We start from the raw sequence: 11386 nt of genomic DNA, 5'->3' as shown, positions 1-11386 counted from the left end.
TCCCCAGCTTTGAACCCTTTGAGGAGAGCACTTTGGGAATGGGTGTCCCCAGCTTTGAACCCTTTGAGGGGAGCACTTTGGGAATGGGTGTCCCCAGCTTTGAAAGTCTTTGTCAGTGAGCTCAGGTCATGTAGCACTGTAAGAGCCCCATAACGGTTAGTGATAAATTGATGAAGAAATGATCTCCCATCTAGGTATCTATCCCAAGGAACTAATCAGGGATGAAATAAAAAAATTAATGTCCAACCCCATCTCAATCATAGAACAGTGATTAGATAAATTTTTATGTCTCCATAAGAAGTAACATTATAGTCATTAAAATCATCTTTTTTTTTTTTTTTTTAATTTTCCTATGACCCAGCTTTGTACACCAACCTTCATGGCAGGATTATTCACAATAGCCAAAAGGTAGAAACAACCAAGTGTCCATCAACGGATGAATGGATAAAGTGTGGTCTGTCTATACAATGGGATAGTATTCAGCCATGAAGAGAAATGAAATTCTGGTTCATACTGTGACATGGATGAACCTCGAACACATGCCGAGTGAAATAAGTCAGACACAAAAGAACAAATATTGTATGATTCCGGAACCATTGAGGAACTCCTGATCATCAAGTCGATTCCGACTCATAGCGACCCTTTAGGACAGAGTAGAACTGCCCCATAGGGTTTCCAAGGCTGTCATCTTTGCAGAAGTAGACTGCCACATCTTTCTCCCCCGGGGCAGCTGATGGGTTCGAACTGCCAACCTTCCAGTTAGCAGCCAAGCGCTTTAATGACTGCACCACCAGGGCTTCTTCGTATGATCCCACTTATATGAAATATCTAGACTAGGCAAATGCATAGAGACAGAAGTAGATTAGTGCGTACAAGGCTTGGGGGGAGTGGGAAATGGGGAGTTGATGCTTAATGAGTACTAAATTTTAGTTTGAGGAGACAAAAAAGTTTTGGAAATAGAGATGGTTGCAAAAAATTGTGAACGTAATTGATGTCTCTGAATTGTATACTTAATAATTTACAACGTATTTTATATTCACAATAGCCAAAAATTTACATTTTAAAATGGTTCAAATTGCAAAGCCTATATACAAAATTGTATCTATCGTATTTCCTAATTCTGAGAAAGAACATATATTTGGCATCATTTGTTCATTCAACAAATATTTATTAAGTGTCTTCTGTGTGCCAAGCACTGTGCCAAGTAATGAGTATACAATGTAAACAAAATCTCCCAGTCCCTGCGCTCCTGGAGCTTACAGAATACTAGGGGATTCGGCTATTAAGCAGTCACACAATCTGAATTGCAAACCCAGTGCTGACTAGGAAGGAAAACTAAACAGCATGTTAAAGAGGTTTAACACTGGAATGAAATTTAGATTGGGTCATCGAGGGACATCTTCTCTGGGACAGTGGTGTTTAAGCTGAGACCTGAAGAGGTAGCCAGGTGAAGGTGGGGTGGGGAGAAGCATTGGCAACAGAGGGAAACACGCGTGGAGCACCCCTGAGGTGGCAGACTCAGGAGGCCCATGGACTGGAGCAGATGAGTGGGGGTGGTACCAGGGGTCCAGAGAGCAGCCTGAGTGTAGTGGGACGGAGGCCTTGGGAGGGTTCGGGGCAGGGGCTAGGTGCAGACCAGGTTGTACTTCTGGAAGACCGCTCTAGTCGCAGGTACAGAAAAGATGGAGACAGCTCTGTAAGAATAACGGGGAGGGAGTGAAGACACCCTTAGGAGCTCAGATCAGCCAAGGCTGGCCCTCTGCCCAGATGCTGAATAAACCAGGCTCTCCTCTGGGGAGAACTACGACTCTGATACCCCCAGACCAGTGAGCAGGGAATGACATTTCCCATATCCTCATCCTTCTACCTCCCAAGCCCTCCTGGACAGGGCTGAGCACCGTTCATCCACTCATTCAGCCCATCTCCGAGTGCCGGTGGAAACGGGGCTGCTTCCTGTCCACCGCTCTTGCCGATGTCTCATTTTAAAGTCAGATGTTGCCTCAGACCAAATGAAGAGCCATTTCTAGAACTGCAGTTTCTAAAACTAGGAGGCAATGAAACGTTAGTAACCGCTTGGAATAGTAGTTTGTAGGTACAGCAAATGCTTGGGGAAAGCTCTCACCAACCTGATTTCATGCTAATTCCAAGTGATTCCTTACAGTTCTCTGTGAAGACCGTGGCAACTTCTAAGCGTCTGTCTGGCATTTGCCTTACAAGTTAATTAACACTTTTGTCACTCTGGCAGCTTTGGAGGAAAGGGGAGGGGGATGTGACAGCCAGTGCCGCCTGAGGTTAACTCTGCGTTCGCCCGGCCCCGTGGACGAAGGCCACTGAGTCGAGCACTGTCCATCAGACGTCCCCACACCGCCTTTCTCTGATTGCGTCCACAGCTGGGGCACCCAGGGCGACTTCTCGACGACCCACGCGCTGCCCGCCGTGAAGGTGAAGCTGTTCACAGAGAGCACTGGCGTCCTGGCCTTGGAGGACAAGGAGCTCGGACGGGTGAGCACCCCCTAGTCAACGGGAATTCGGCAGAGCTTGAGGGTGGCTGTCCCCAGCCAAGTCCCCAGTGCCTGGGTCACTAAAAGGCAGCAATGCCAAGAGCTGACAAGCCCTGCTTTGGAGCGTCCTTCCAGGCTCCACTCCTTAGTGGCTGTGTGCCTCCGGGCAGGTCCCTCCACCTGTCCAAACCTCAGGTTCTCCTCTGTAATCCGGCTAATGACAGTGTGCGGTGCAGAAATTAGAGCAAGGTTCTCAGCACCATCAGACCCCAAATGTCATAATAGTAAGGACAAGCTAGTTGTCACCGAGTCACCTTTAACTCACGGTGACCCGTGTGGGTCAGAGTAGAGCTCTGCTCCGTAGGGTTTTCAGTGGATGTTTTTTTGGAAGTAAATCTCCAGGCCTTTTTCTGAGGTGTCTCTGGGGGGACTCGAGCCTCCAGTCTTTCATTTAACAGCTGAGCACGTTAACCGTTTGCATGCCCCGGACTCTGTCATGATACAAAGGAGAACTGAAAGAAAAGTAGTTGATAATGAAATACTAATGTCAATCTGTAAATACACAGGCATGACTGCACTAGGTCTAAAGAAGCCGTGTCTGGCTCGCCTCCTTATGGGGAGCCACTGGAGAACGGGACACCTCCAAAAATCCCTTGAGGTGGGGACTCGAAAGCCTGAGTATCAGTACCGTGATTTTCTGAAATGGTACACAACTCTTGGTAAAGTTTCCTGGATTTCCCTGGAAAAGTCTCAGAAATACTTTGCCCTTATATGTGAAACAGACTCAGTTAATTATAGACAGGTGTTCCCTTATATGTAAAACAGACTAAGTTAATTATAGACAGGTGTTACGCCTCCATTAATGTCTGATAGGAATTTTCAAAAGCCAGGTGGGACTCAGGATGACCAGATCAGAGAGGACCATCTTACCCGTTACAGGATGTTTAGCATCCCTGGCCCTCGCCCGTTAAATGTCAGGAGAGCCCAGCACCAACTCTTCTGTCCACCAGAAGTGCCCTGACGTTTTCGAAGCACCCCTGGAGTGTTTGGTAACAAGTGAGATGGTAGAGGTGGTGGTCCTCCTCGCACCTCTGCAGTCGACTCTGCACCGAGCAGCCAGTGGATTTTTATAACCTAAATTAGATTTGTCTCTTGCTTGCTTAAAAGGCTTCCATGACCCCACACTGCTCTTACAATCAAATCGGAACCCTTTAGTGTGGTCTGCAAGGACTTGCATGATCTGGCCTCTGCCCACCTCTTCAGCCTCATCTACTGCCACATCCCCCCTCGCTCACCATGCCCCAGCATCGTTGGCCGGATTCCAGTTCTTCCCCACCTCGGGGAGCTTTCTCTCTGCCTGGGACATTCTCCTCCCAGCTCCTCAAAAGCCCGCCTCTTCTCTGCATCTTGCCACCTCCTTGGAGAGCCCTTCCCTACGGCCATTCTCTCTCATTTGCTCCCTTGGCGCCTGTTCATGCCCTCCGCCAACCTGAACGCCAGTGAGCGAGAGAGAATTCATAGGGGTTTTGGTTTCTGTCTCCCCCATTGGTCTATAAAACTAAACTATTTTGTTTACCTGCCTATACCCAGAGCCCAACACACAGACTTACAATGAATTTTGTTTCATCCTGGTTGAATGCATAATCCCTCCTAATAGCTGTATGACCTAGGCCAAGTCATCGAACCTCCCTGAGCCTCTGATTCAATCCTCGGAATGAAGAGCGCCCACCCCTTAGACGGGCACACAGGTGCACGCACCTGACACCACCAGCGGAAACACGTTTCCCATGCTTTCTTCTTTCTCACTTGCTCAACTCATTTTAATCTGTAGAACCGACCCAGAATCGTCTTACTAGGACCTAGACCACAGACGGAGGTAAAACAAAAGGTCAACAAAGCAGACAACAAAAACCGTGCGCCCCTTTAGGCACTGAAGGAGGAGGGACAAGGAGAAGAGGTTTAGCTGTTTTCTTTGAGAAGTACGAGAAAAACAAACCCTCTGATGCGGAGTCGACTCCAACTCTTAGCGACCCCATAGGACAGAGCAGAACTGCCCCACAGGGTTTCCGAGGCTGTCATCTCTACAGAAACAGACTGCCACATCTGTCTCCCACAGAGTGGCTGGTGGGTTCCAACTACCAACCTTTCGATTAGCAGCCGAGCTCTTTAACCACTGCGCCACCAGGGCTCCTTTGAGAAATGACAAGTATTTATTTCTATATCCAGGAAAAGAGAGACACACCAAAAAAAAAAAAACTTGTTGCCTCTGAGTTGGTTCCAACTCCTGACGACCCTGTGTGTTACAGAATAGAGCTATTCCATAGGGTTTTCTTGGCTGTAACCTTCAGGAAAGCAGATTGCCAGGCTTTTCTTCTGAGCTGCCGCTGGGTGGGTTCAAACTGCCAGCTTTTAAGTGGAGTACAAACCGTTTGTGCCACCCATGAACCTAGAGTGAGGAAAGTGGCCTGGCTTTCATTTTTCTTTAAACTTATTTTTCCAGGAAAGCAGTTCCATGAACATCTCAGGGACCCAGGCTGTCAGTGTTGGATGGGACAAGTATAACCGACCAGTCCAGGAATGTTCCACCTGGCTCCATAGTCGGGCTTCAAGGGCCCAGGCTCCCCTGGAAATTGTCTGCAAGTGTACATTCTTCTAGACTCTCTAGTCCTCAGATTCGTCAGTGTCCCAAAGCTGCTCCCACTCAGAAAAGCTAACAATCACGGGGCTGTTCAAACTCTGTTATTTTGTAGATGAGAAAGCTGATTCAATGGAAGATGGGGAACTTTCCCAGAGCCACCCCACTAGTTAAGGTGCATGAGTCATACACAGACCACTGTCGTAAGGGCTGGGTGCCTCTCCTCACTGATTCCTCTCTGTAACCCTAACGAGCCAGGTGCAGTTGTTACCCCTTTTATACAGAGGAGTAAACCGAGGCCAGAGGGGTAAGTCACTTGCCAGGAGTGACGCTGACTCACCTCGTGGGCTGTCTTCACTACACCATTGTCCCTAAGGAACCCTGGGGGGCTCAGTGGTTAAGCTCTCGGCTGCTAACTGAAAGGTCAGCAGTTGGAACACACCAGCCATGCTTCATGGGAGAAAAGACCTGGAGATCTGCTCCCAGAAAGATTAACCAAAAACCCGTCGCCGTCAAGTCGATTCCAACTCATAGCAACCCTATAGAACAGAGTAGAGGTGCTCCATAGGGTTTCCAACGAGCAGATGGTGGATTTGAACTGCAGACCTTTTGGTTAGTAGCCGAGCTCTTAACCACTGCACCACCAGGGCTCCCCAGAAAGATTATAGCCTAGGAAACCCTAGGAGGCAGTTCTGCTCTGCCACATGGGGTTGCTATGAGTCGGACTCGACGGCACCTCACAACAACAATGTTGTCCCTGAGCAAAAATGCAGCCACCAGCTCTGCTTTTCTAATGGAGACCACGAGATTGCCATAGCCCCACACAGCCACTCATTTCGTCTTTATGGAATCTCTCCTCGGGATCATTATATTTTCTTCCAGATACTAGTTTACTCTGGTTTGCTGCCAGAGAAACTTCCCACCAGTTGCTGTGGAGCTGCTTTGCCCCACTCTTGTGTTGGCTGGGGCACCCTCTCCCCGCAGGCGCCTCCACGGGCAGCAGCTGGATGAGCGAACAGTACTCTTTTTAAGAGTGAGGTGATCCCGGGGACCCTGAGAAGAGCGTTTCTAGACTCTGATGCTTCCCAAGCTTAGCAAGGCATGGCCACGTTCTTAATCCGGGTATTATGCTCATTCCCTCTACTGTTTCTAGTTTGCTTCGTTTTTATTGACGTTGTTAATTGAAAAAGTAATTCATGCACATTGTAAAAAAAAATAAAATAAAAATAAAACCATGCAAGTGGTTTAATATCCCTAAGGGACGGGGATATCCCTGAGTACCCCTTCCCAGAGAAAAGCCTTGTTTTTAATTTATCGTGTAAACCAGAACCAAACCTGTGGCCGTCGAGTCGGTTCCTACTCCTGGCAACCCCATGTGTTACAGAGTATAGCTGATCCCTAAGGTTTTCTTGGCTGCAGTCTTTACAGACGCAGATTGCCAGGCCTTTCTTCCACAGTGCAGCTGGGTGGGTTCAAATCGCCAGCCCTTGGGTTAGTAGTCAAGTGCAAACCGTTTGCACCACCCAGGGACCTCACTTTATTGTGTATCCTTCCCAAGTACTCTATGCATGTACATGCATATGTGTATATATCCCTCTTTTTAAAAAAAAAGCACAGTTGGAAGGTAGTGTGTGCACACATTGCTGTCCTTTGCTTGAATGTCAGTATGTTTGGAGATTACTCCACAACAGCCCATACTCACCTGCCGCCTTTTTTCACAGCTGTGTAGCATTCCCTTGTGTAGCTATCAAAAATCCCAAACCAAACCCGTTGCTGTTGAGTTGACTCCGACTCATCGCGACCCTATCTTGTGTAGCTATAACATGTTTTATTTAATGAGTCCTCTACTGGTGAATTTTTAGATTGTTTGCAGTCTTTGATTGTATAAACAATGCTTCAGTGAATAGCCTTGAATTTATTTATTTGCACATACACGGGCATGTCTATAATTTTTTTTAAAAAAAAAAAAAGCATTCTGCCCAATGAAATTCGAGCGTTGACAGATGGCACCAAATTGTTTTCTGAAGAGCGCACACAAGTTCACCCTTCCACAAAGGGCCTACAGGAGTGCCTGCCGCCCCCCAGCCCCCCAGCGTGCAGTACCATCAGACTTTTCTTCACCTACATGAATGTGGGCCTGCTGCGTTCCGTCCTATGTGCTGTGCACAGAGACAGCGGGACTCAGGACAGCGAGAAATCCTTAACCTCACGACACTCCAGGGACACAGACATGAGAGCGGAAGATCAGTGCAGCGTGGTGATTGCCCTGCTGAGGCATGTGAGAACATGCCAAGGGGACGGAGCCGGCTGAGGGCCTCAGGTGTAGAGCGAGCTACGTGGGTGAGTCCGCAGGGAGTCGGCCAGGTAAAGGTGGGGAGGAGCAGTCTCCCGGAAGGAGCTGCCTGTGTGCTCAGATCGCTCAGGGTAGCCGAGGCCACCGGAGTGCAGTGTGCCCAACAGGACGGGGTGGTTCCCACGCCAGCATCCCACATCAAAGCTCAGCACACATGGGCCACGGCGGCAAGATGATGAGGTGTGCGGTTAGCAGGCTGGAATGTCCAGATGGGGTGTCTGGTCTCAGGGCGCACGTGCCCTTGTAAGGACCCTCATAATTCAGTGGGGCTGACATACAAAGGAGTCGAGGGCCCAGCGGGTGCCTGGCAGGGTGGGGCCAGAGATGGAGGAGGACCGCAGTGACCTCCCCCTCCCCCCTGCAGAGGGGGCCTCCCCGGGGAGCCACCAGGTGGGGGGAGGAGTCTTTGTGGGCAGTCAGCAGTGAGCTGTGGCCCTTTGCGTTGGCGAATGGGCACCATTTTGCCAGTGGGAAACGTGCCCAGAATCCATATAGTGGGAGGCCTGTTAACGAGCTCCGGGTGCCTGGAGCACTGCTCCCATTTTGATTTTGCCAAACAGGCAGGAGCAGAAGGAGGCCAAAGGCCTTTCCTGCTGCTGTTCTGGCCTCTGGCCCTGGCTGGGGTTTCTCTTACCAGTCCCTCCCCGTCCTGGCTTCCCGGTACATCACACCATCCTTCATCGCTCAGGTCAAACCAGTGCAGGAGAGAGGGCCAGCTTCCCTGGCATCTGCAGCTCCCCTCTGTCCCCCAAAGGCTGCAGCCTCAGAATGTAGGACATGATAAGTATGGGGTGGCGTTTACAGACCAGTTGGTATCTTAAGGGAAGGAGCCCTGGTGGTGTAACAGTTAACTGCTCGGCTGCTAACCAAAAGGTTGGTAATTTGAACCCAGCAGCCGCTCCACAGGAGAAGGATGAGGCAGTCTGCTTCCATAAAGATTACAGCCTTGGAGACCCTATGGGGCAGTTCTGCTCAGTCCTATAGGGTCGCTATGAGTTGGAATTGACTAGATAGGAGTGTGTTTGGTTTTTCTGGATCATTAACAAGGGGCGCTGGTGGCGCAGTGATTAAAGCACTCATCTTTGAATCGAAAAGGTCGATGGTTCAAACCCAGCAACCACTCCAAGGGAGAAAGACATGGCAGTCTGCTTCCATAAAGATTACAGCCTTGGAAACCCTATGGGGCAGTTCTACTCTGTGCTATAGGGTCACTAGGAGTCCGAATCAACTCGATGGCAGTGGGTTTTATCATTAACAGTGGGGTCCCTGGGTGGTGCAACCAGTTAAAGCACTCAGCTGCTAACCGAAAGGTTGGTGGTTCAAGTCTACCCAGAGGTGCCTCTGAAGAAAGACCTGGTGATCTTCTTCTTAAAAAATCAGCGATTGAAACCATACGGAGCACAGTTGTACTCTGACGCACATGGCGTTACCTTGAGTTGCGATCACCTTGACAGCAACTGGTGTTTTTTATCTTTAAGTGAGCCTCACTCTAAATATATATGGTATTTTAAAATATTAGCTAATAAGAGTACGAAGCTTTTAAAAGGTATTTTTTTTTCATCTTTAGCCTATCCTTTTAAAACTTCTATATATGCGTGTGTTTTATGATGTATATAGTACATTAGTACAAAGTAAACATAGATAGTGTAAAATATTAACCTACAGATGATGGGATGATTGCTCAAAAATATTTTACAGAAGTGGCCGAAAAAAAAACAACCAAACCCATTGCCATCAAGTCGATTCTGACTCAAAGCAACCCTATGGGACCGAGGAGAACTGCCCCGTAGGGTTTCCAAGGAGCGGTGTGGCAATATCAACAAACTTGGGCCGCCTCTGTTCTGGAAAATCAGGTCTTCCTGTACTGCGATCATGTCGTAAGACACTGGGAAGACTCGAATTTCGTGTTTAGCAAAAATGTCTAAGTTTCACTGTTGTTGTTGTGTGCTGTCAAGTTGATTCCGACCCATAGTAACTCTATACAATAGAGTAGAACTGCTCCATAGGGTTTCCTAGGCTGTAATCTTTACAGGAGCAGATTGCCAGGTCTTTTCTCCCGTGGAGCTGCTGGGTGGGTTTGAACCGTCGACTTTTCAGTTGGCAGCCTAGCAGTTAACCATTTGCCCCACCAGGGCTCCTTTTTCTTTCCTGAGAGAAAGAGAATTTAATAATTTTTTTTAAAAAAGTCAGCCCTGGCATCAGAAGAGGGGACGAAATCAGTACAATTGAGGCATGGCAAAGCACACTGAGTTTGTTTCCTGCTGTGGTCTCCTGCCCCGCTCAGATTTCTTCTCCCCAGTCACCCAGAAAACCGTCTGCTTCTACCCTCCAAGCATGGGCTGAGCTTCCATGGCCGCAGTGCTGCTGACTCAGCATCTGGAAGGCCAGCAAGTCCACCCTGAGCCTCTGAACCCCTCCCACCCCTTCCAGAGGTGACCAAGCCCCAGAAAGGAGGCCCCCTTCCCTGCACCTGGAGGAAGTAGATGCTTTGAAAGCACAGCCAAAGCGCCGTGCTGCAAGCCAGGGCGTGCTGCCATAGCGGAGGCTAACTCAGCAATCCCAGCTTTTGTTCTGCCTGTATTTAGTTTACGTTCCTGCGTTTAGGGGGTTTTCCAGATATTTCACTCCTCCCTGAGTACGTGTTTCCCAAGTTCCACGTGGCTCCTGAGGACGCTGTCATCGCAAAATGACAAAATGCTCCTTGATTCCCTCGAAACATCTGAGACGATGCAAATGGGGGAAGAAGACCCAAAAGAAAGCGCTGTATCTGAGCCACGGTGGAGAACGGCGCTGTCTAAAGCAGATGCTTCTTAGAGCTGCGCATGCCTCCAGCCATGTCAGGACATAAGCTGTGCAGACGTTTTCAAGGTGAAACCCCAGTGAAATGTGTGACCCTGACCAGGTCCCTCCCCACCAAGTCTCACATTTCTCCCGCATTAGATAAGGTCCCTTCCATTTTCCCCTGTAGCCTTTGCAGAAGTTCACCTCTCACAAAGGTGAAAGAGATCCAGAAGAGCGGAAGAAGAGAGTGGGCTGGAATTGCTCTCTAATACGTCAGGGTACCTCTTCCTTTTATGCATACGTATACGTACAGCTTGCAAGAAGATGAAGAAGATGATGCGCGGAGAACCTTCTCTGTCCTGATGGCTCTGCTATGGTGAGAGATCATGCTGAACATTAGAAAAGTAAAAGCAGAATCACAGAAATTGTGATCCTTACTTTTATGGAATTAGCCAGGAAGAGAGAGGAGAGCGTGAGAGGGCCCTTTCTGTCCTCAGGCACGGCTGCCATGGCCAGCCATGGTTCGCAGATGGAGCCTCGGATTGGAGTCCAAGGCCAGCCCTCCGCTTCAGTTCGCTGCTTTTCCGCTGGCCGTGTGACCTGGGCAAGTCACTCAACCTCAGCATCAAAATGTTGTCATCTATAAAGCATGCCCATAACGGTGTTTCTATTTTCTGTTAAGATGGTTTCCTTTTTCCCTACAGGTTATTCTGCATCCCACCCCGAACAGCCCCAAACAGTCTGAGTGGCACAAAATGACAGTCTCCAAAAACTGCCCCGATCAAGATCTCAAAATCAAACTTGCTGTCCGAATGGATAAGCCTCAAAACATGAAGCATTCTGGGTAAGTGTCTCTTTTCCAAGTGGTGATTTTGGACACACATCCATTCATTTCTTAAAATACAAAAAAAAAAAAAAAAAAACTATTTTATTTACAGAACTACATGGAAGGAAACATAAAGCATCCAAGATAGGTTATTAAAATATTTGACTTTGATATTTACTATACCAACAAAGCCCTCTGCCCTCGAGTTGATTCTGACTCCTAGCAACCCTTTAGGACAGAGTAGAACTGCCCCACAGGGTTTCCTAGGCTGTAATCTTTTTTTTTTTTTT

The 11386-nt window shown here is 48.5% G+C and overlaps 1 protein-coding gene across 1 annotated transcript in view; it reads left to right on the top strand.

The window, feature by feature from the left end:
* The window catches only part of CADPS (calcium dependent secretion activator), a 548960-nt gene that overhangs the window by 339112 nt on the left and 198462 nt on the right, over positions 1-11386 (top strand). The window contains 2 exon segments of the mRNA XM_023727714.1: positions 2391-2502; positions 10975-11114. Of these exon segments, the coding sequence (XP_023583482.1) occupies positions 2391-2502; positions 10975-11114 (252 nt within the window).

The sequence above is a fragment of the Trichechus manatus genome, unplaced genomic scaffold (assembly GCF_000243295.1).
Source record: "Trichechus manatus latirostris isolate Lorelei unplaced genomic scaffold, TriManLat1.0 scaffold00001, whole genome shotgun sequence".
NCBI classification, from domain to species: domain Eukaryota; kingdom Metazoa; phylum Chordata; class Mammalia; order Sirenia; family Trichechidae; genus Trichechus; species Trichechus manatus.
Note: the sequence above shows the minus strand (reverse complement) of the source record. Positions and strands in the feature narration are given on the sequence as shown.